Raw genomic sequence first — 23,720 nt, 5'->3', positions numbered from 1 at the left:
CTGCTTAACAGTAATTTTATTAATTTGCAGAGGTGATTGTCTAAAATATAAAACATCCATATGCTTCTTTTTGGGAGCATAAACATATTTAAAAGGAAAGACACCTTTCTGACAGAAAGTGCATGCGACTCAAGGTGCTTTAGAAAATTAAGTTGACAACAGCTTTATTGACCACCTTTGTAATCAAGAGTGAAAATTTGACTTCAGCTTGAAAAATTAACAACAATATAAAGTTAAACATCATAGCGACAACACTGAATAACAACTCAGTACTGGATATTAAGTTTGCATTGAGCAACATTTAAGTTACACATCATCACAAAATGCCCCCATATTGCAGCTAATGAGCCACAATATCAAAAACGTATTAACGAAAATCATCATTCACAGAGTCACTCGGAATGATTTGGTAATTTCGTTTTATAGTAACGTTTGCTAACTAATAACACCAACAACAGATTATTGGTCGGAAATACAACAAAATCCTCTAACCCGGGCTGCCAGGTTTGGCATAATTATTTTGCCTAATTGGTAGTGATTTCGCACTGACTTGTGTGACTGAAATTACAATACTTTGGTTTCCTTACTGAGATCCCGTCAACTCAACAAAATAAAACATGCATTTTAGCCATCAATTTCGACACTCGTTCCTGCGCAGAAATAGCCACGGTTTGTTTCCACGGTTAGCAGTTTATTGTAAGTAAAAACTTGGTGTTTTAGTGCTTTTTCCAAAGCGAACCTTGTCGGGAATCGGTTTTGATATGACTTCAGCTTTTTATGTGACGTCACTTGAAAACAGACTGGCAACTCTGTCGAAAAGGCCGACTATAGTTTATCACAAAAACACACTTCTATAGTGCAGTTTTATTTCCTATTCAACCAGCGCTCGCTACGCCCCTGCCCCTTTCCACACATTGGTGGAACATCAGTTTTAAGGGGCGCGTCATCTTACCTGGAACAACGTGGCAGCGGGAGCGCATAGCTCATGGCTGGCCAAAACAAATTGGGCGGCCCTGCCCTATATCCTGTAGGTTCAAATGGGGACTAAATACAAATATAGCTGCTTGGTCAGTTCTGCTGTTTGGCACCTAATACTGTGAGGGGTGTTTTAGATCAGGTTTTAAGCTGCCAGTATTTGTTTGTAATTTACTTGTTAACCAAAAAAGAATGTCTAATTGAAAAGTGACTAAATATTCCATCATTAACCATATAACTTATAATGAAAATCTGACTTTAAGTGTAGAAGAGGCAAATATGTCACTTGAGTGTACTTTCAGTTCTGACTGATTTTATGAATAGTATTTATTTAGTTTCAGGCTGTTGTTTAACAAATGATCTGTATACTGTATTTTCATCCATGCATTTCTGTGACTGTAGAGGATCAATGATAAATGTTCATAGTATTCTGATATCTGTCTGGGATTTCAGTATGGAAGCAAGAAACTATCACAGAGTTTGTTTCGATAGGAAGGAATACCCCAGTACATGAAGTTTTTGAGTTGTGTGAAGCTTTTAATTTTAAACTAATTTTAAATGAGTCACTTGTTTGACAGATTGACAGACCCTTTTGATTAGACTGCCATGCATGAGCAAGCATAATGAATGGGATATTCCCTAAATATGCCTGTTTGATTTTTTTATGGCTCTTTTGCATCAACCTTTTAATAAACACATACATATGTAACTACATGTCTTTGTGAAAATATCCAAAAAGCTCCACTGTCCATTTTTGACTATTTAAGAGTAGGAGACAAACAGTATCTGAAGTTTGCTAATCTCTTCCAGAATGCCACACATGGGGAACAGACAGTCAGGCAAACCATGCTAAACATGTCAACTGCTGCTTGGGAGTGCATAGCACATGTACAAGGTAAGACTTGGAGATGCAGTTACAAATATACCTCTTAAAAAACTTTGAGATTTACTCTCAAATTGAAAGGTCATAATATGTAAGATATGTAAATCACATATGTGATTATGTAAAAAGTGTCCAGCCTTTATAAAGAGTTAAATAATCATTTCCTCTCAGTGGATTTACAGTATTTAACCTGTTTCCAAATACTTCAAGTAAAGTTAAATTGAATACATAGTTGTGCTTCCATTTAATTTTTTGCTACATTTTTGTACCATCAAAGAACTTTGAAGGGTGCCATAAAATCCCTTCATGAAATCAGAGTTCCAAATAAAAGGGAAAGAACTGAAGCTTTTTTATAGCAATTTAGAAATGTCCTTATCTAGGTTCTTGCAGCATTGAACAATGCATATTAGAATTGTTCAGTATTTTCTTAATAAAATGAAAAGAAACTTACTAATTAATGTTTTGAATGTCATCATGCGAATTGCTAAAGCTGTGGTGCCTTTCTAGTTTGCATGTTTTCGTGATGTGATGCCAACATGGATCTTGATAGAATCTTAGACAGTATGGACTGTGGAATGCCCATTTTGCAGCTGTATTGCTTTTATGTGTCTTAAGAATATCATAAGGAAGACAGGATTTGTCATCTTTAAAAAGTGTCTCTGTTATTCGTGCCATATAGGCTGACATTCAGGCACTTAGCTAAACTGCACAACTTTTTATCTCATAATCAAAGACATCATAATCAAGGACAGATGAAAATACACTGTATTCATATTATACTGGCTTTTTTATCGATTATATGCCATTGCACTTTATTGACCATATTATATGTTGCAAATGAGATCTAATTGACTCCTGTGTGTGGTTTCTTTGATTATTGCAAGTACATTACATTACATTACATGCATTTAGCAGGCGTTCTTATCCAGAGCAACTACCAGCACTTTTTTCTTTTATAATATGTTATATTTATCTGTTAGTGCTGGACCTTCATACAGGTACAGTGCTGATATATAGACTATTCGTGTTACAGTAAGAAATTGAATCCCAGGGAGGAATATATTATATAAATATTCATTACTTATGGCTTCGGAGTGGCTTAGTCAGTTGAAGTGCTTTTTCCAAGAACTGACTGAGGCCTACAGGCCTCTGAGCTGCGTCATTTACTGACAATGACTGGGAGTCCACAGCAGCAATATACAATGGACTATTTCCGCTTTGGGGAGGTGGTGTTTGTCACCTAGGCTCTGGCTGGTGAGGTGCCAGTGAGTTGCATAGAAGACATCAGTGGAAACACACCCGTTCTCCAATCTGTGTTTGCTTTGGTGCCCTGAGAACTTGTAATGTGAAAAAGGCCATTGACTGATTGTGAGTATATCAGAAGTTTGCATTCATTGCACTTCAGTGCTCCTGCTCAGTTATAGGGGGTACTGTGGAGTCGTGCATCTAGTTCTTTTTGGCAATTTGAGCAATGGTGGTATCAACCAGTCTAGGATTGTCAAACAGCAGCATTATTTTCCCCTATTAGGTTTAAGAAGTCTGTTAAATCACATACAGCTTTCAAAGGGAAAATCTTTGTCTGGTCCAAATGGTTCCATTTGTATTTTCTGAATTTTAGCATATGGGCAGTTTATGAATATGAGTTTATGAATCTTGAAGTTATTTTCAAATGTATGTGCTTTCTCTGAAAATATATAATTTAAAAATTTACCATACTGTCACTTCAGAGAGAACTGCAGAATCATTTGTCACTTTGTACCTTATTTAAAAATGAGCCTAACATCCATATATACATGAATACAGTGTAAAGCAATGTTATCCTGGCACAACATTGGAAAACAAAAAATCAGCACGTGTCACTGATGGTGAACAGGAGGACATAATATTAACTTCCTTTATTGTGCTTTATACGCTATAGCAAGACTACGAAATGGAGAACATACAAGCTACAACATGCCTTGTTGTAAAACATATACATGCAGTATGAATATACATGAACAGGGAAGAAGAGTTCATGTTTTGGTAGGGGGCTAAGATGTAGTCTGAAGATGTGGGTCTTCAGTCTGCATTAGAAAATGGTCAGTGCCAATGGTCATTGTTCTGACTGCTACTGGAGCTAGTTCCTTATAATGGCACTTAGGGTGCTTATAGTGATAGAGGTCATGCAAATACATTCGAGGAAACCAATAACTTTTCAGTCTGATTTGGGATTTACAGCAGTAAGTTTCTCAGGATGCTTTATTTAAGCAGATTCTGCTCCATTCAAACCTCACAGTAAAAACAGAAGCAATAAAACTGCAGCTGATATAGGGCAAGACAAGTTCAATCCTCTGCTTGAGGATGGGGGAATATTCTTGTATGCATTCAGTGTTGTTTGGACCTGTCAGTATTTGGAATATCTAAAATGTGCTCACCGTTTCCAGAATGTAACTCATGGGAAATGGACAATGCAGAGCACTTCTGACAGCTACTTGGGAGTGTATTTACAAAGTAGGACTTGCAAAGCATAGGTTGCTGAAGCTCAAGTAAATACACCTCTTGAAAAAAATGAGTTCTCTCCTTCGATACTGACAGTGCGTAATATATGCAATATCACAGGTTTTATGCCGTAATATATACAATCTCACAAGATTTGTGCCATAATATATATAATCTCACAAGATTTGTGCCATAATATATACAATCTCACAAGTTTTTGCCATAATATATGTAATCTCACAGATTTTGTGCCATAACATATACAATCTCACAGGTTTTGTGCATGGCCTTTCCAGATATTGCATACTTTTTATGTTCATGGTGTGCATCATGAGGGTACTGGGAAGCATATAGTACAGAAGTCCCTATAGTCCTGCAGGTAAAGAACTAAATGTGAGGCTACATATATGAGAATGCCATGAGTCATGCATTTCCCTTCAATAGGAATCAGTTGGTGCTCGTGCTATGAATAATTCTATAGCATGACTGCAGCTGCACCAATGTACAATATTTCAGATTGCTGTGTACTGTAAAATAGTTTAATATGATAAAATGACATAATTCAAAAAAATAATAGAAGGCTAAGTGAGGATAAGATGAGTGAAATCTATATGACTGATTTTGGCTCTGATGTGCTAACTGTCATCTTTTATTGCTGCATCATGTCTTAACTTTGTTCATCAGAATAGGTTAATGATTCATTATTTTATTGGAGTTTCTGTAGCTTAGTATATGAAAATCAGCTGAGCCTAATATAGATTGTTAAATGAATAAATAAAAATGTATGGATTGGGCTAAATGTATACAGATACCGTGTGTATCTGAAAGGACATGCCTTCACTAAACTGTAAAGCGTAAATGGCATATGATAGAATTGTTAACATACTCATGACTTGGGATCAAATAGGTCAGATCAGGTATGATAACATAAATTGAAGATGCATGGATGTCAGTTGCAATAGTACATGTTACTGATATCTAGACAAGCATTCAGCAATTATCATACTGTAGCTAGCTATAATGCAACAACTATAAGAGCATTCTCTCTGGTGTAAAGAGGAGCCCAAGAAAGTACATGCCTACATGAGGAGCTTTGAGTGTTTGGGGCTCTGCAACAACAGCAATGCTAGGAATTGTATACAGAATATACAGTAATATGATCAGTGTTTATTTATAAGAATTTGCTGTGCCTAAAGTGTATTTGCTTGTTTCCCAGCTTCAAAAAATCAGTTAACGTAATACTTTTGTCCTTATTACAGGAAGGGTATAATTCAGCAGTCAGGCAACCAGCTGAATACTATTTTTTCCTTGCTTTCTAAGACAGTAAATGATTCTTTCGCAGGCATGAATTTAAATGATTTTTTTTTGTTCTTTCTCTGTTCCATTTCTAGTTGTTATAGGCCATTGTATAGTGTTCTGGGCCATCATCCTGCCATCCAGCCATCATCTAAAAGTGGTACAGGAAAGAGGGGTTCTGGAGTTGATTGGAAACTGTTCACCTGGTAAAAGGGGGCTATGACATAGATGGAAGTACAGAGACTGAAGTCTTAGGATAAGGAGTGCGACATTGTTGGGTAAAAGCCCAACAAGAAAAGGCAGAACTAGCAGGAGGTGAGGTGACCCAGTACATAAAAGAAATGCTGAATGTACAAGACAAATGAGTATAATTCCTTCATCAGTCCACTTTTAGAGTATGGTGTCCCTCTCTGAGCACTGCTATATGACTATAACAAGGACATGGAAAAATAGAGAAGGGCAACATGACTAGTTCCAGGTATCAAACATACTGTATAAGTTATGAAGTGCGACTCAAAACTTTACTTTTGTCAAGGCTAAAAATATAAAGTCAAGGTAGATTTGATTGAGTGACAAACAAAGTGATAAACAAAGTAGACTACGGAAGCTATCTTTTGATTGATTCCCACTCAGCATGGTGGGAATGAAGGGTACACTTCAAATTGATATTAGGAAGTGCTTTCCCAGATTGGGCCTAGGGTCACAGTCCTAAATCCACTCTAGAGTACAGACAGAGAAATGAGTCTAGCTGTTCCTGTCATTAAAACGATTATGTACTTTTTTCAAAACATCTGTCATGATGAAATCCTAGTATTAGTAACACATAGCATATTGAATGCCCCAGATAATCTTTTTCCCCCATGACATTTCTACTCTCCTCTTGTTTAAGAGAAGGAATGGCCAGGTGTCTGCATTTCCATAATGTTGATCTCATTGTTTACCTCAGGTATAGCAGGGTGACTATTCAATCCGTAATGATTCTGTCACATTTAGGGCATTTGCACCCATTGGACACACCCATTGACTTCAACACATCAACAGCTGTTCTCACATGAACTTCAAAACTACTGTATATCAGCTCAATTTTTCAGTATGACTGCCTTGTTTAATAGGCAGCAAGACCAATTTAGAAATGCAAGATGTATTACTCTGTGGGCCAGTTTCCATGGGAAAGTTGATATGACATTAACTGGAGTAGGTTTGGCTGTAAAATACTGGAAAGTCATGTGAAAATGTGGGCACATCTCTTCAATAAACATGATCCTTAATATCTTTTCTGGGTGCATCTCTTCAATAAAATGTGATACTTGATATCTTAGCCTTAAAAGTACTCATGAGAAGTTAAGACAAATATAGCTTCATGCTGAATTATGCTCTCAGAGGGTAGCTATTCCTCACTAAGAGCTGTGAGCTTTCTTGTGGAGAAGGATTTTGACCACTTCATGACTGAACTCCAGTGCACAGCAGTTTAATGCCTACTTTGCCCTTTAGAAGATTATCAGATGCAAAGTACTTGTAAGTTACATTTTTTATTATTGCAAAATCTAATATTATTTGTAATTTATCAAGATAGATTTGGTTCAGATTGAACTTTGAAAGAGGCGATCCATCTGTATTTGAAATTTTACATTGTTTTGTTGATTATGCTATTGTGTGACTTTGGAATGTGCAATGAAGTTGGTTAATTTTCATAATTACTTTATAATGTATCCTTGATTAGTTCATCATTCAGCATGGATTACTGATGCATGACTGGTATGCAGTCATTTCTGGTATTATAATTATTCTGGTTGTGTTTGCAAGGCACATGCAAACGTTCAGCTCAGCCTTCAGATAATAGCAACATTGGCATTGAGTGTTTTAAATTTAGATTTAGAACACTGTATATATATCTTATATATATATATAAGATGTGTATATATACATATATATATATATATATATTATATCAAAGGGCGAGAGCAGTCATCCCACCTGGCCTCAAACCCAGGTATATGGGGTACCAAACTGCAGCTTTGACTGCGATGCCAAAGAGCCAGGCTTGTTGGTATGGCAGTCAGAGTGCATACTCAACTGTAGTGACAGCACTCTGTCAAGCCTGTTCAATTGTTGCCTTGTTACAGTATGGATGAAGAAACTTTGTTCATTGTGATGCTGAGTGTTTTTGGCTGCAGCTGACGAGCCCTATTAGTGTCCCTAATACATACACAGACCGACAGTTACCAGATTTTACAATTATTTTATTGCCACATGGTGAAAATGTAATGATAAAAGGTTGAAGTAATGTGTTAATTGTGCTTTTAACTGTTAAAGAGGAACTCAAATTAAATATTCAAATTAGGTAGATTTTTTGTGAGAAGTATATCATGTTTATAAATAACTTGCAGTGTTTTGAGTGATAACCTATATAATTCCCTTTGAAAAGCACAATCTTGATTTTGTGTAACCTAATTTGTGCAGGTATTGTGTAATTACACACTCTGAGAATAATAGTGCTTATAATTACAAAATTTATGCAAATTTATTTTGGCAAACAGTAAAAAGGTTTTCGCTCCAGTTCAAGATATGCAGCAGTATATTTCTCTAGACTGCTTTGTTTAAATATATTCCCCTCTATTCAAACTTCACAGTAAAATTCTGAGTAAAAGTCCCAGAGTCAGAAGCAATAAAACTCCAGCAGACAGAGTAAACTCAATCCTCTGTTCAAGGATGGGCAAATGTTTTTGCATGCATTCAGTGTTGTGTTGCCCTATATGTATATGTACTGAGTGTCTGAAATGTGCTGTCCATTTCCAGAATGCTACGCATGGGCAGCAGATGATGCTGAAGCCTGGCCAAACTATGGAAACATCAAAAGTAAATACTTCTATCATATTATCATATGCATGTTCTTTCTCGAATAATCTAACAAATTAAAATTTAACAAAGTACAAGTATATGGCTTTGCTTCAAAGAAAGTACTGCAAAAACATTTGTTGGAATATAGCCAAATTTTTAAAAAATGAACTGTAAAAATGCAAGTTAAATGTATGACAGCTGGGGAAAAATGTCACCATTTGCTCACCAGTGGGGAAGAGAATGACAAGTCTACCTTATTTCCTCTCCATGACAATTTGATTGCACAACTTTTTTGATTTAATGCTTAAGATACAACTGAAAATGACTTTATGTAAATAGACATGTTCCCAGTTGATTATCGCTGAATAACCCACCTTGAGGTTAGCTAAACTACACCTAGCTTCTTAACCTTTCTGCCCTTTTTAAAACTAGGAAACCATGCCTTGTAGTAATGCGCAGGTCAGGGTTTTTAATACCCGCACCCACCCGGCCCGTTATGAGAGCCAATCTGCACCGCCTGACCCTCAAAAATATGCGTTAATTAACCACCCGACCCAACCTGCAAAATGCCAACTTTAGCCGGTATAGTGATGGCATCCATATCATAGAGTGAGATATAACGTTTTCTTATTTTAGTGCACATTTCAAAAAGGACAGACACTCGTGGAGACAACAAGGTTTTTGCATGAGCCACTGTAGGCTACAGCAAAGTGAGCAGTGTTGTACTATTTCGTTTTGGGGCTTTTTGTCCAAACATTAGCATAATACATTGATTGCAATGCATAGCCTATTGTATCTTAGCCTAATAGCGTCTGGGACTAGGCTACTAAATAAACAGACGAATTGTTCTAAACGGTGTGCTGTATTGTTGAATAGCAGCAAAACAAGTAGGCCTAATCCTTCATTAAAGACATAAACATCATATTTGTACAATGCCTCACAACTCAAGCAGATAAGGTAGTCTGTAATGGTGTCATTGGACAGGACAACCTTCCCGAATCTCTCCTATACCTTACTTTTTGGCTCACTTTGCGTGCAAGCTTAGCATTGCCAGTTTTTAGCTTTTCTCTGATTAAGTCGGCCATATTGTCAGTGCTAGCCTCTTCTTTCTGACCAAAAAAAAGAGTTTTGGCGGTATATAATCTAAACAAAAGCTACGGATACCACTTAGGGGAAAAAAAAACTTGTAGGTAAAGCCTATTGTTATTTATAACTTAGTCGGAATGCTGCTTTGTCATTTTTGACCCGACCCGCCTAAACCTGTGACATTTTCTAGTAAGCTTACCCGAACCCGCCCGACGCGTGGGTCAACCCGCTGCAGCCGTGGGTTATGAGTCAACCCGCACATCACTAATGCCTTGAGTCATGCAATAATTCACTAGACTTTGACTGTTGTTTCAGGGTGCATTCAGCCCTAATTCTGTTGCTGTGATGGCCATTCTGGTCCACTTTAAAACAAAGTGGCATCATGCTGAGCCAATTAGAGACTCAAGGGACACAAGGGATACCAACAGCTTGACCTGCGGAGCATATAAAGCTGAGCTCTGTTTTGTTAAAAAAGACAAACATTTGGATGGATGATAAAAACCGAAGTTGCAGACCTTGATGGAAATTCCCATGTGAACCCCAAAATGATGAAAAAATTATCCATGTAGAATCTCTCAAGACACTGAAGAACGAATCCTAATAAATCTGGCCCATGATGTCTGCATTTGTCATTAAATACCATGTATTTTTTTAAGTCATTTATTCTTGATATGACATTTCAGACAATTATTTATATATGATAGAAAAACCTAAATATTTGAGGTTTACAGTCAGACTAAAATGGTCAGGTCCTACTGTTCCCTACATCTGAATGCTATGAGTCTTTCATTTTCCCCAAGTAGTAAAAAGTTTATGACTTCAGCTGCAACTGTGTGCAATATTTTAGGTTGCTTCATACTGTAACATTGTTTTGATTGTGTGTGAAAAGATTATAAAAAAAGAGAACAAGACAATGCTATGCTGTGCCAATATATTATTTATTGCTTAAGGTACAAGAACATTTCACAAGACGTTCATATTATATGAATACTTGTTATTGCTTCTCATCTGGATCTCGTCCCTCATTCTGCGGCCTCCTTGCCCTGAAAATGAATTTGAAAGACCATTTAGAACCATTTACTATATCATTTCCTTTTATCCTACAACAACTCTCATTACTCCTTTAAATTAACATATATCACGACAACAAAACCTTTCACATAATAACCTACCTTGCCGGCATCACGGCTCTTGGCTCTCAGCTTGTTGACCTGGGACTCGGCGATGTCGGCACGCTCCTGAGCTTCCTCCATCTCATGCTGCACCTTCCTGTATCTGGACAGGTGAGTGTTGGCTTGCTCCTCCTGTGAGGCAGTTATTTCACATTAATAAGAAATAAGAGAAGTATTTTACAATAAATCACTTCATGAAGGAGAACAGTGACATGTTTAAATCAGATTGTATCAGTAATCTCTCACTTTGTAAGAAAATTCTTAGAACTATTACAAAAAGATTCCACTGAAATTTCAAAGATTATATGTTTAAATACATACATATTCTCCCACTATACCATTATTAGCTACTTTTTTATGGAATATTAGACTTACAGCTTCCTCAGCCTGCCTCTTGTAGGCCTTCACTTTCAGCTGCAGTTTGTCCACCAGATCTTGGAGTCTGTGAATGTTCTTCTTGTCCTCCTCAGTCTACAGTGAGCAGAGATGATTTAAAAGAAGTACTGCGTTGTCATTCTGGAGTGCGGTCTATTTTGTAAAGATGGGTTGATTTTTACCTGGTAGGTGAGCTCTTTGACTCTCCTCTCATATTTACGGACACCTTTAACTGCATCGGCTCCACGTCTCTGTTCGGCTTCAACTTCACTTTCCAGCTCACGCACCTTTAACAATAATTTAGTTTATGTAACAATAGTAATGATGGAATATACAAATGAAGTTATGACGTTATGAGGTTTGGACTTTGAAGGATGCGGCCTTCAGGCATTGTAGGCTGAAGCCTGCCTTTGAATTTCATGTGACCCTCCAAATGATTTAGTGATAGTAAGTCCATCTAAACAGAAGAAAAGGCTCTGGATACAGGTTTAACAAAATGTAGTTTGCAACATTATAAATGTGTTTGACTCCTGTGATTTTAAATTGTTTGATGATTTCCTTTAAAAGAATTATTTACTTTGAGTAATTGATTCTATTGAACCTAACATTTATGTGACATTGTATTTTGTCATTTTGAGCAACTTACAAGTGCAAACAAATGATAAAGCTAAGGACAGAAATGGTACAAAATCATCAGTTTTGCAACTGACACTAGGAGTGATTACATAACATACTGCCTTCTACAAAATACAATAGCATATGGGTGTAGTATGTCAGTGCCATGGTATATATTCCAGATAGTTTACCCTTGATTCCAGTTTCTGGAGCTGTTTCTTTCCGCCCTTCATGGCCAGGCTCTCAGCCTCATCCAGGCGGTGCTGCAGGTCCTTGACTGTAACTTCCAGGTTCTTCTTCATCCTCTCCAGGTGAGCACTGGTGTCCTGCTCCTTCTTCAGCTCCTCTGCCATCATGGCTGCCTGGAATTTCATAAAATGAAGATTTTTAAATACTTTTTCAAAAACCAAGATACCCTGGTCTGAGGTCAACATTAATTTCACCTTTAATAGTGAGAGAGTTTTACACTGTCATATACAGTAGTCCAGTTCATTACAGGCCATATATAGGGCAAGCTATGCCATTAAACCTTATTTCAGGTTATATACCTTATTTCACCTTGTTCAAATAGAATCTCATTGGTATATATGGATTTCATTATGTGCAAGTATTAAAAATGTATTACATATAAAACTACATAAGGTAGCCATATAAAAGTATAAATAATTGATTGAATACAATTTTACTTTATGGGTACTGTGACACTGAAATAAACAAAGCTCACATCAGTGATAGCCTTCTTGGCCTTCTCCTCTGCATTTCTTGCTTCCTGGACGGTGTCGTCAACTTCACCTTGGACCTGAACAAGGTCACTCTCCAGCTTCTTCTTGGTGTTGATAAGGCTGGTGTTCTGAACAAATTTGGATAGATTTAGTTTAGTACAAGCTTGTCATGTATGCAATATTCATTTATACTATATCAATCAGAAGGAAATGACCCTATGTACTTACCTGGGAGTGCAGCAGGCCCACACGCTCGCTTGCATCGACCAGCTCCTGCTCAGCCACTTTGCGGCCTCTCTCTGTCTGCTCCAGGGCAACCCTCAGTTCCTCTATCTCAGCCAGCATCAGGTTGTTCCTGCGCTCCACCATGGCAACCTGCTCCTTCATGTCCTCCTGTCCTCTGACTGCATCATCAAGGTGCAGTTGGGTATCCTGAAAGAGAGATCAATTAAAGAAATTCTGAAAAGACTCAACTCATTGAGCTCAGCCCTGTAACTATGGGTAATATACAAATACCTTGAGCTGTCCTTGGACATTCCTCAGTTGTTTCTGGGCTTCAGCGGCCTGGCGGTTGGCATGGCTCAGCTGAATCTCCATCTCATTGAGATCTCCCTCCATCTTCTTCTTAACTCTGAGAGCATCATTCCTGCTTCTGACCTCAGAGTCAAGAGTGCTCTGCATGGAGTCGATCACCCTCTGGCTGTTCCTCTTGATCTGCTCCATCTCCTCATCTTTCTCTGCGAGCTTCCTGTCAACTTCACTCTTCACCTGATTTAGCTCCAGTTGGATACGGAGAATCTTGGACTCCTCATGCTCCAGAGTTCCCTGTAAAAATAATTTTTTTTGATGGAATGATGAAACAGAAAAATTCAGAAAAACATGCACTAACTACTCCCTCTAAGTGTAGTTTTGAAGATGAAATGTAGCATACCACCAACTTTATCATTTTTAATTTGTGTTTAATATGTCTGCCTTTAATTACCTCGGCTTCTTCTAGGGCAGTCTGAATTTCTGATTTCTCAGTTTCCACTGTCTTCTTAGCCTTCTCCAGTTCATGAATAGTTTTTCCAGTCTCTCCAATCTGTTCTGTCAGGTCAGAAATCTCCTCTGCAGGGATACATGTTTAATAATAATTTTATTGTGGGCATAACTACCATTTACATTCCGTAACAGCTTTCTTCCAAGGATCACAATAATGATGATGAATACGTGTCTCTAAATTTATTGTACATACGCTGGAGGTTCTTGTTCTCCCGCTTCAGGGTCTCCAGGTGGTCCAGAGCTTCTTCATAGGAATTCTTCATCTTGAACAGCTCAGTGCTGAGAGAACGGGCCTCTTTCTGTGCCCCTTCCAACTCTGCCTGGCCTTCCTCATACTTCTGCTTCCATTCTGCCAGAACCTGGAAAATTGATGATAAAATTCATTAATAATGAACCATGAAATCAGTCTATGCTGTAAAACCTAACTGTAACCACAGCAGAGATGATAATTCCCTATATTGGAATGTTGGATTTACCTTGTCAAAGTTCCTCTGCTTCTTGTCAAGGTTGGCAGCCTGGGCATTTGCCCTCTCCACATCAATCATGAGATCCTCCACTTCACCCTGCAGTCTCTGCTTGGTCTTCTCCAGAGAGGCACACTTGGAGTTCACAGCCTCAATGGATTCCTCTGCGTCCTGGAGACGCTGGGCAAGCTTTTTCCTGTAGACAATGACATTTTCATTAACTATCTTCGATTACTCATAATCAGTGAATCCACAATGATACTGTAAAGAGTGAAGTTACTTGGCCTCCTCCAGTTCCTCAGTGCGCTGGATGGCATCAGTTTCATATTTGGTTCTCCACTGAGCCACCTCACTGTTGGCCTTGGACATTCCACGCTGCAGCTCAGCCTTGGCCTCCTGCTCCTCCTCAAACTGCTCCCTCAGCAGGTCACAGTCATGGCGTGCTGATTGCAAAGCATGAGCCAGAGCATTCTTGGCCTATTGGAACACAAAAATTAATGTATATGGCTTCAGTAGGGTATCTAAGATTTTTTTGCTAAGAAAGTCATTTAAAAACAGTTAGAAGGACATTCATATCACACTTTCCTAGTCTATTACCTTGACTTCCTCTTCAATGTGCCTCTTGAGTTCCTCAATCTGCTGTGTGTAGGCTTGTTTGCCTCTAGTCAGTTGGGAAACTAGAGCCTCCTTCTCCTCCAGTTGGCGACCAAATTCACCTGAGAAAATAAACGTGTGATACTCCTTCTTATGCCCTTATGACATCTAATCAGATTTACTTAGTAATTAATATGCAATATGTAATACATACCATTTTCAGTTTGAAGTCTTGCTTTTTGTGTATTCAGGTCATTCAGTTGGCGCAAATGCTCATCGCTCTTGGTCTTGAGTTCACTCAGTTGGTCTTCCAGGGTACGGCACATTTTCTCAAGGTTGCCCTATCAAAAAAAATGTATTTATAGTTCTTGGACGTTTCATAACTCCTGCTACAACATGCTTGAGAGAGAATTCCTCTGTATACCTTTGCTTTGGCGACAGCCTCCATGTTACTGGACAGATCATCGATTTCCATTTTGTATTCACTCTTCTCCTTCTCCAGCTTCTGCTTGACTCGCTGAAGGTTGTCGATTTGCTCTCCCAGTTCCGCAACACTGTCGGCCTGCTTCTTGCGCAGAGCCGCAGCTGTGGCCTCATGCTGCAAGGTAGACTCTTCAAGATCACGGCGCAGCTTCTGGAACTCAGCCTCACGCTTCTTGTTCATCTCAATCTGAGCAGCAGTGGCACCACCAGCTTCTTCTAGCCTCTCACTGATCTCCTCAAGTTCCCTGGAGAGATCAGCTCTCTGCTTCTCAACCTTGGCCCGAGCAGCACGCTCAGCCTCGATTTCTTCCTCCAGCTCCTCAATACGAGCCTATGGAGAACAGTGGTTAAAGTTGTTGTTAAAGTTAAAGTTGTACATGTTTTCAGCTTTATTATATGGAATTTTAAGGCATTCAGAAACTACCTGGAGCTCCTTAATCTTCTTTTGAAGTTGTGCTCCCAAAGACTGCTCATCCTCAATCTTGCTGAGAAGTTGGCTTGTTTCAAAGTCCTTCCTGTGGATGAGGAAAGATACAGATTTTAATGAATATGTTTCCAATTTTTGGATGTTGTTGGGATTTACAATTATCTCATTGCTTTGAATTCTGTCTTACTTCTTGATCTTCTCCTCTGACTGTTGCTTGTCATTCTCCAGATCCATTATGGATTCCTGAGCCAGTTTCAGATCACCCTCAAGCTTTCTCTTGGCTCTCTCAAGGTCCATGCGAAGCTTCTTCTCTTGTTCCAGAGAACCTTCCAGCTGTTTCATGTAAAAGCAGGTTTTGTCATTGACTTAACGTCCATGACGTCCCTACTAACGTCCCTGCTCACTCCTCAGCCATTATCTTTTTCATTGTCAGTACAAAATGCACAGGTTAATGGGTTACATCAATTGATGAGATCAATGGGTTAGAATGTTTCTGAAGTTGCTCCTAGTTGTTCAAAAGGCTCTCTGTTCTATGGCTCAATTTAAATTGCACCTATCAAAATATGTAAATGACATCTTACGTCATCCACTTGCTGCTCAAGCTTGGTCTTGGCTTTCGTCAGACTGTTGACTTTGTCCTCCTCTGCCTGGAGATCATCAAGAGTCTGCTGGTGTGCCTCTTGGAGGGCTTTCTTCTCCTTGGTCAGCTTGGCAATGCTCTCATCTTGAGTGGCCATCTCTTCAGTCAGGTTTTTCACCTAAATGAATTAATGTCACACTCTGTTAGTAATACACTGGTAAAGTGGAAAAAAAACAAATAAAGACTGCATTGATGAATTATAAACCTTATTTTCTGTGGCATGTTTCTCCTTCTCCACTTTGGCCAAGGTGAGCTCTAAGTCATCAATATCTTTCTTCAGCTCAGAGCACTCATCCTCCAGCTTCCTCTTCTTGGCAGTCAGCTCAGCATTGATTTCCTCCTCATCCTCCAGTCTCTCATTTGTCTCTTTGAGTTTAGCTTCGAGCTGGATCTTAGCTTTGATGAGTCCCTCACATCTTTCCTCAGCGTCAGAGAGGCTTTCAACTTCCTGTAAGTGAAACAAAAATGCAACACTCAAGTATGAAGAGACATTAGTTTAGATTAGTGTAGACTGATTTTTTCCACTGATAATATAAATATGAGTTGAATGTTCTCTAAATCATTATGTCAACTCACAGCTGCTACTTGCAATTGCAGGTCATTCTTCTCCTGCAGCAGAGAAACCATTTTTTCCTCCAGCTCCTTTTTCTTAGCTAATGCCTTTGCTAGCTCTTCTTTGGTCTTTTCAAAATCTTCTTTCATGTTGGCCATCTCTTTCTCAGCTTCAGCGCTCTTCAGAAGTGGCTTGATCTTGAAGTATAGCTTCATCCATGGCCAATGTTTCACATTCATGAATGAGCGGATGTTGTATTGGATGGAGTATATGGACTCCCTGTTTCAGGAGTATTACAGTTAGCCAGGAAGTTTATGCCATTCTGCTTCCATTTATAAAACAAGCATTTTCTGCTTGAACCACTCTAGTGCTTTTAAAAGAACTTAATTTTAAATTTCAATTTTTTTTTTGAGTGAGCCTTTCAGCCTACAGAAAAGTGGACGGAAATAAACTGTCTTGTTGTTTTCTTTACTTTAACAGCTTTACATCTTAAAAAGAAGAATAGGTGCTGATCTCTGAATGAATTGAGTTGAATTAATGAATGGATGAGTTTTTGTGTAAAAGTATATACCTCCTCTCCATCATCTTGACAAATTCCCTTCTCATGAGGTATCCGCGGCACAGGGCCTGAGTCATGGTAACCAGTGATGCCAGTTTCTCATCTCGCATCTCTTCCAGGGTACCCAACAGACCAGCTTTGAAGAACACCTGCAGCAACATTCAATGTGATAAAGAATTGGTCTTATAGCTTATTGCATTGACATAAATGTGATTAAACGGTAAATCTAAATTTACATTAAACGGTAAATCTAAGCTGTGAAACTGTTTTGTTTTTCAAAAAAATATTATTGATATCCTTGAAGCTGAAATCTCTCACCTTGGTGTGCCCAAACTTGTACTGAGTGTGGTCCACATCAATGGATCCCAGGAGCTTCTCAGAAGCCTTCTTGTTGTCAATGAACTGTCCCTCAGGGATCACACTGGCATTCAGTACTTTGTATCTAAAATAAAAGTAATGGTTATAATGATAGAGAAGATATGCTCAGAGATTACTCAAGGGAATCTTCTATTTAAATGCAATTATTTCTAGATCTGGAACATGTCTATTATTATTATAGTTTTTTAAAAAAATATTTGTAGAGGCCTTTAATGTCATGTTCCATTTTTACAGACTATCAAAACCTCTTTCCATGTTCCACTTTTACATGCTATAAAAATCTGAAAAAACAGTACAATTTAGCAATACAACAGCAGTATCTAACCTAAAGATCCTAGATTCACATGTATATTATGGATGTTAAGTAATACAGATGTAATGAGTAATTTACCTCTGCTTGAAGTCACCATAGAGGATTCTGCTGGGGAAGCCCTTTCTGCAGATTCTGATACCTTCTAGCACACCATTACACCTCAACTGGTGGATGACCAGGAAGTTCTCCATGAGACCTGGAAAACAAGAAGACATTCACATGTTCAGACATTGTACCAAAAGTACAGAATAGGATACTCCCACACTGAAGTTGTGTTGACTTCATTGAATTCTTTTTGATAACCCTAGAAAAGAGGATTGATCAATTGGGTAAACATAGCATGTACACTCTGTTGCAGTTTTTCATATTTAGACCTAAACTATTGGAATGACAGTGGGTATATTGCCTACCTGGTGTCTTTGATTCATTAGGAATCAAGCATCGCACAAAGTGAGGATGAGTGCTTCTTAAATTGGTCATCAGCTTGCCCAAGTTCTCCTGTGGGATGGAGGGTGGTGTAGTATTAAAACAGAGAATGCATTTAGTTTGATTATTTCATTCATATTGTGAACAGAGTTAAGTGTAGAACCCAACTGATTATCATTTTATGGTTTTTAGTATTCCAGAGCAAATTCATGTAATGTGTAATTATTTCTACATTTGCTTCAGTAAATTTTTAAGAGAATTGATTGTGACAGTAAGAGTGCTTTACTTTGCAACATCAAATTGGTACTTTAATCACAGAAGTGTGGTTTCAGTTGCATTGAAGTGCATACAGTACCCTGAACAGAGCAGACACAGTCTGGAAGGAGCCACCCTTCTTCTTTCCGGCCTTTTTGCCACCACCAGCCTCTGTTCACACAAGATTTTTCAATGACATCATATTTAATGCAATATTTAACGGAAGAATATTTTTATGTCACTGCATGAAACTTGCATGAAATACCATAAACATTAAAGGCTTATATTAAAAAAATTGTGAATTGTCTAAGTTGCTCAAGAAACTACATAGAAATGTGAATCATTGATTTCATCTGTGTTTGGTCAGACATTGTAAAATGAATTTCTTCACCTTTCTCAGGTGTGAATATATACAATGGAGACTCAATCACAAGAAAAATAAATACAATACCTTCTGCAGAGGCATGGGCAGCATACAGGTGAGCCAGCAGTTTGACTGATGACTTCTGGTACAGCTGTACGACTGAGTCGTTCAGGGGGTCCTTGTTCTTGTCCAGCCAGCCAACAATGTTGTAGTCCACAGTGCCAGCGTAGTGCACCAGGGAGAAGTGGGCCTCGGCCTTGCCTTTGGCAGGCTTGGGCTTCTGGAAGGCATTGTTTTTGCCCAGATGTTGGTCATAGAGCTTGTTTTTGAAGGTTGTGTCTGAAGCCTTAGGGAACATGCACTCCTCTTCAAGGATGGAGAAGATGCCCATTGGCTGTTGAAGGCAGACAATATTTCATGAGATCACATCAGAAGAATAATAGGATAGGTTCATGTCAAATAATAATTTGGGGAAACAGTCCTACCTTCTCAATTAGTTCAATGCAGGCAGCCAAGTCCATACCGAAATCAATGAACTCCCAATCAATACCCTCCTTCTTGTACTCCTCTTGTTCCAGCACAAACATGTGGTGGTTGAAAAACTGTTGCAGTTTCTCGTTGGTGAAATTGATACACAGCTGCTCCAGGCTGTTGAACTAAATTTTTAAGAAGTAAAAGGTTGATTGATTAAATGTGATCCAAACTCCAAAGAAAAAAATGCTTCATCCAATAAAACTGCAGTCATCTATACTGGAAACCTCCACTTACATCAAAGATCTCAAATCCAGCAATATCCAGCACACCGATGAAGAACTGTCGTGGTTGTTTTGTGTCCAACATCTCATTAATGCGAATAACCATCCACAAGAACATTTTCTCATAGACAGACTTGCATAGAGCACTGACAGAGTTGTTGACCTGGATATGGCAAAATGGAACAAGAAATACCACAACTTAAGTGAGAACAAAAGATTTAGGTGAGGCTGGAAACACCCCAAAGTAATAATGTATCAAAACTTTTGCACAAAACGTACATTATCAATATATATCAATATATAATATATAATGTAATATATATAATCCATAATGCATAATGTATCAACAAGATTTTTAATCTGGATATTTTACCTGTGGTACAGTCTGCCCCTTGGTCACAAACTCATTTCCGACCTTCACTCTGGGGTAACACAGAGCTTTCAGCACATCAGCTGAGTTCAGGCCCATGAGGTAAGAAATTTTATCTGCCACTGTAATGGAATAAATTCATGTGTTTATTTGAGAGATTTTAAGGGGAAAAATGCATGCACATGTAATAAATCAACAAGGTCCAGTTTAAATTTAAATTAAAGAAGAATGTTCAGGAAATACATGTGAATCAAAGTAGGTAGAAGTGCTCTTCCATAATATAAAATAAAATAAAAAACATAATTGCCAAAGAGGGCTTGTTGTAACTAGTTTGAATTAACTTGACATTGATAATTGTATAACTGGTCAACTGTGAATTATAATTGCATAGACTTTTTGGAGGGCAGGGACTCAGTTTAAAAAAACCATAGTGTTATCTCATGCACAGAGGTTTAGCGATTAACAAGAGGTCATCTTTAAGCTGCTACATAGAAACAGCATACATTTGCCATATCAATGTCTGTGGAAAAACAAAAACTGCAGAAATAAGTGTAAAGAAAAGGGTCATAGTCTGTATTCAACCTTTATGTGGCTGCACTAACATTTGCTTATTTTACAATTTATTCAAATACAACAATCTGCACATTGCCAGGATTGTCGGCTTGATAGAGTGCCTGCTTTTGCTTACAACTTTCTTGAACACACATGCAAAACCAATCTTTGGCTAATGGATAGGCTTTGAATACTTGTTTTGCAGCTATGATCAGGTCATTGACCTTCTTAAATTCATTTCAACACATATCACCCACTAATTTCAGCAGATGTGCTACACAGGTAATGTGAACTACATTCAGAAACAGATTGTTGCCTTATCAGTGCCAACTGCTGTGGTCTGTTTTTGAAATAAACCTCAGATGCTGTGAGTGTCCCCAATACAGTCTGTTTGACTGACTTAAACGCCACTGCCTTTACATTGACACAGTGTAAGAGAGGAGCATCCAGCTTTAGCTGCTTCTCACACCCCTGTGTTCTTAAAAGAGCCAATACAGTGAGCACATACCTGACCTGTGCATCAGCTGTCTCCTCAGTTATGATGCTGATCCCATCACACTGTCTGAATGTTTCCTTAATGTTTATCATGTCCCTCAAATGAACTGGGCAAGGACAATTGAAATGATTGTGTAGCAATTGGAATTGCTACTATGCTTTGGAAAGTGCAACTTGAAACTCAAGGGTGAATAAGGGAAATATTTGCAGCATTGAATGCTTGAGAAATTCTTATCTTCCCTGGAGCTACTTGTTTTACCTAGAAAGATTTCTGACAACTATTTCTGCAGTGTTCTACTTGTTCAGCCTCATTAGCCAGTGCCTTAATTTTTGTTTTGTCTCAAAATGCTGGTCACAACTTTCTGAATGCATCCGACCATGATATAGCATAATTATCAAGATGTATAAATGTTTAGCAATCATAAAAATCACAAAAAAAATAAGAAAAAAGCTAAGTCACAGTAATATCTGTAACCCCCCCTGATCCTTGTGACAAACACTCAACTTTAGCAGAGATCAGTATGGTAGGAAAGACCATTTTGGACTTTACAACCAAATGGGCAGGGGGCTCAAGCCCCCGTAGCCTCTACCACCCCACCCCACCCCCCCCCAAAGAAAAACTTTTGAAAGTATTTGAAAAATAATTACTTATTTGAAAAATCTGACTTTGTGTACAGAAGGTGACCCCTACAATGCAAATTGACACATTAATTAATGTTACTCGTTAGTATGAGCAAGAATATCTTCAGACCTACCCTCAGTGCCATCAGGCTCAGCCTGCTCCTCACGCTGCTTCTGCTTAAACTTCATGTTCCCATGATGCATCACTGCACCAGTCAGCTTGTAGATGCCCATCTTTTCCTCAGCATTGAAGCCCAAGATGTCAATGGCAGTCTGTGATTCAAACCGAAACATAGTCACAAACATATGTAAAGGATGTTCATATACACATAAACAAACACATGATACTGCCATGTGATGTGTATTCCCTTTATTTACTCTTGTTATGGAACATTAAATGAATGGATAGATATTTTCTTTTTTTAAAGTCTATGTTACTCCTCAATCTATGTTTGTATATTTTGCTATTTTAGAAGGAGCTCTTTGTCATAAACTGCTGTTTTATGCATCCATTCTGGACACCGGTTTGGGCAAGACCCTTGACTCATTGACATCAGTTACGATGTGTCTGTCTAACTCTGACTTATCTATGAGTACAACAACACAGTATCACAGGTTTCATTGTGAGCAAGGAGAGCATAATTCTGAAAATGGAATCATTTTTTTATTTTTTTCTTCAACTTACATCTGTGGCTATGAACTCCTCCACATCATTAATGCTTTTAACAGTGATTTCTCCTTGGCTGATCATAGGGTAATCGTATGGGTTGGTGGTAATCAGAAGTGCCTCTGTGAGAAACAATAATTAGAAATGCATACATTTCTGAAATTTGACCAATAAAAATTAAGATCTTGATCCTCCAGATTTCCTACCCAACAGTTCAGGTTTGTGGCCTGTCATAAGCTGATAGAAGATGTGGTAGCTTCTCTCAGCCGACAGCTGGAATGTTACTCTTGACTTTTCCAGCAAATCTGTAGGTAGGAAATGGAAGTGTTACGGGTGGGCAATTTTGTCGTGGTTATCAGTGACATGATTGACATAAAACACTGGTTGTGGTAACTTACAAGTTTCAATATCAGCAGAAGCCAGCTTTCCCGTTGTTCCAAAATGAATTCTGATGAACTTTCCCTAAGCATTTGGTGAAATTAAAAGGGATTTTAAATGCTTCAAGATTTTAAACTAACAATGCTTAATAATAAAGCCTTTAAATATGTATAGTAAATAACACAGAAAACTTACAAAACGAGAGGAGTTGTCATTCCTCACGGTCTTGGCATTACCATAAGCCTCCAGCAGGGGGTTCGCTGCGATGATTTGATCCTCCAGAGATCCCTACAGAAGACATCAGGCACTTCAGACATGTGTCACAGCTCATAAATTCCTGAGCCATTTGTACATCTCTACAGTCTCTCACTGACCTGCATCTTGCCAGCAACTGGCTCAGCTTTCTTTTGCCCAGACACTGCAACTGTTGCAAAGTACTGGATGACACGTTTTGTGTTCACAGTCTTTCCTGCACCAGATTCTCCGCTGTGAAGGAAAACGGATAACACTAAGAGCTGAAACGCATGGAAAACGTATGCTTTGCACTACATGCAATTCATAGAGAGTAAAGTAATAAAACAGCGCTGTTTAATTTAGGTTATCTTTTACATCTATGGTTTTAAGACCTGGAGACATTTCACAACACACATAATAAGTACTTGAGAAATTAATTTCTCATTGGGGTTTTATCATATATATTAAAGCTTTTATGGAGAACTGTTGTAAACTTACGTAATCAGGACGGACTGGTTCTCACGATCTGAAAGAAATGACAATGGAATGATAGAAATGTAAACCAATAATATTTTACTCCACATTGAACTTGTATTTGCTATGTTACAAATGTTACTATTTTTATCATAGTAAATACAATCTAGATGATCAAACATGCTGTAATTACTTTCTTCTTTTTTATTGTCTGATCTCTTCCACCTAATGGTTGGC

At 38.3% G+C, this 23,720-nt stretch overlaps 1 protein-coding gene and 1 long non-coding RNA gene across 2 annotated transcripts in view; one reads left to right on the top strand and one right to left on the bottom strand.

Moving 5' to 3' along the window:
* Window positions 1–7,035: 7,035 nt before the first annotated feature.
* Window positions 7,036–23,720, top strand: part of LOC118778849 — a 27,297-nt gene continuing 10,612 nt past the window's right edge. The window contains exons 1-2 of the long non-coding RNA XR_005005021.1: window positions 7,036–7,147; window positions 8,429–8,488. This is a non-coding gene — a long non-coding RNA (uncharacterized LOC118778849). The remainder of the gene's footprint in view (window positions 7,148–8,428; window positions 8,489–23,720) is intronic.
* Window positions 10,476–23,720, bottom strand: part of LOC118778837 (myosin heavy chain, fast skeletal muscle) — a 15,350-nt gene continuing 2,105 nt past the window's right edge. The window contains exons 5-40 of the mRNA XM_036530593.1: window positions 23,508–23,535; window positions 23,150–23,261; window positions 22,971–23,063; window positions 22,796–22,859; window positions 22,604–22,702; window positions 22,416–22,519; window positions 21,865–22,003; window positions 20,066–20,184; window positions 19,706–19,855; window positions 19,423–19,593; window positions 19,025–19,331; window positions 18,674–18,744; window positions 18,303–18,390; window positions 17,971–18,088; window positions 17,520–17,643; window positions 17,214–17,350; window positions 16,666–16,921; window positions 16,295–16,537; window positions 16,031–16,207; window positions 15,637–15,782; window positions 15,447–15,537; window positions 14,964–15,353; window positions 14,754–14,880; window positions 14,543–14,661; window positions 14,226–14,422; window positions 13,958–14,141; window positions 13,675–13,840; window positions 13,423–13,547; window positions 12,957–13,265; window positions 12,669–12,872; window positions 12,443–12,568; window positions 11,910–12,080; window positions 11,286–11,390; window positions 11,104–11,199; window positions 10,729–10,860; window positions 10,476–10,599 (exon numbers count right to left, since the gene is read on the bottom strand). Of these exons, the coding sequence (XP_036386486.1) occupies window positions 10,579–10,599; window positions 10,729–10,860; window positions 11,104–11,199; window positions 11,286–11,390; window positions 11,910–12,080; window positions 12,443–12,568; window positions 12,669–12,872; window positions 12,957–13,265; window positions 13,423–13,547; window positions 13,675–13,840; window positions 13,958–14,141; window positions 14,226–14,422; window positions 14,543–14,661; window positions 14,754–14,880; window positions 14,964–15,353; window positions 15,447–15,537; window positions 15,637–15,782; window positions 16,031–16,207; window positions 16,295–16,537; window positions 16,666–16,921; window positions 17,214–17,350; window positions 17,520–17,643; window positions 17,971–18,088; window positions 18,303–18,390; window positions 18,674–18,744; window positions 19,025–19,331; window positions 19,423–19,593; window positions 19,706–19,855; window positions 20,066–20,184; window positions 21,865–22,003; window positions 22,416–22,519; window positions 22,604–22,702; window positions 22,796–22,859; window positions 22,971–23,063; window positions 23,150–23,261; window positions 23,508–23,535 (5,309 nt within the window). The 3' untranslated portion in view covers window positions 10,476–10,578. The remainder of the gene's footprint in view (window positions 10,600–10,728; window positions 10,861–11,103; window positions 11,200–11,285; window positions 11,391–11,909; window positions 12,081–12,442; window positions 12,569–12,668; window positions 12,873–12,956; window positions 13,266–13,422; window positions 13,548–13,674; window positions 13,841–13,957; window positions 14,142–14,225; window positions 14,423–14,542; window positions 14,662–14,753; window positions 14,881–14,963; window positions 15,354–15,446; window positions 15,538–15,636; window positions 15,783–16,030; window positions 16,208–16,294; window positions 16,538–16,665; window positions 16,922–17,213; window positions 17,351–17,519; window positions 17,644–17,970; window positions 18,089–18,302; window positions 18,391–18,673; window positions 18,745–19,024; window positions 19,332–19,422; window positions 19,594–19,705; window positions 19,856–20,065; window positions 20,185–21,864; window positions 22,004–22,415; window positions 22,520–22,603; window positions 22,703–22,795; window positions 22,860–22,970; window positions 23,064–23,149; window positions 23,262–23,507; window positions 23,536–23,720) is intronic.

The sequence above is a fragment of the Megalops cyprinoides genome, chromosome 6 (assembly GCF_013368585.1).
Source record: "Megalops cyprinoides isolate fMegCyp1 chromosome 6, fMegCyp1.pri, whole genome shotgun sequence".
In the NCBI taxonomy this organism is placed as follows: Eukaryota; Metazoa; Chordata; class Actinopteri; order Elopiformes; family Megalopidae; genus Megalops; species Megalops cyprinoides.
The sequence above is the reverse complement of the archived record's forward strand: the minus strand, read 5'-3'. Positions and strand labels throughout refer to the sequence as shown.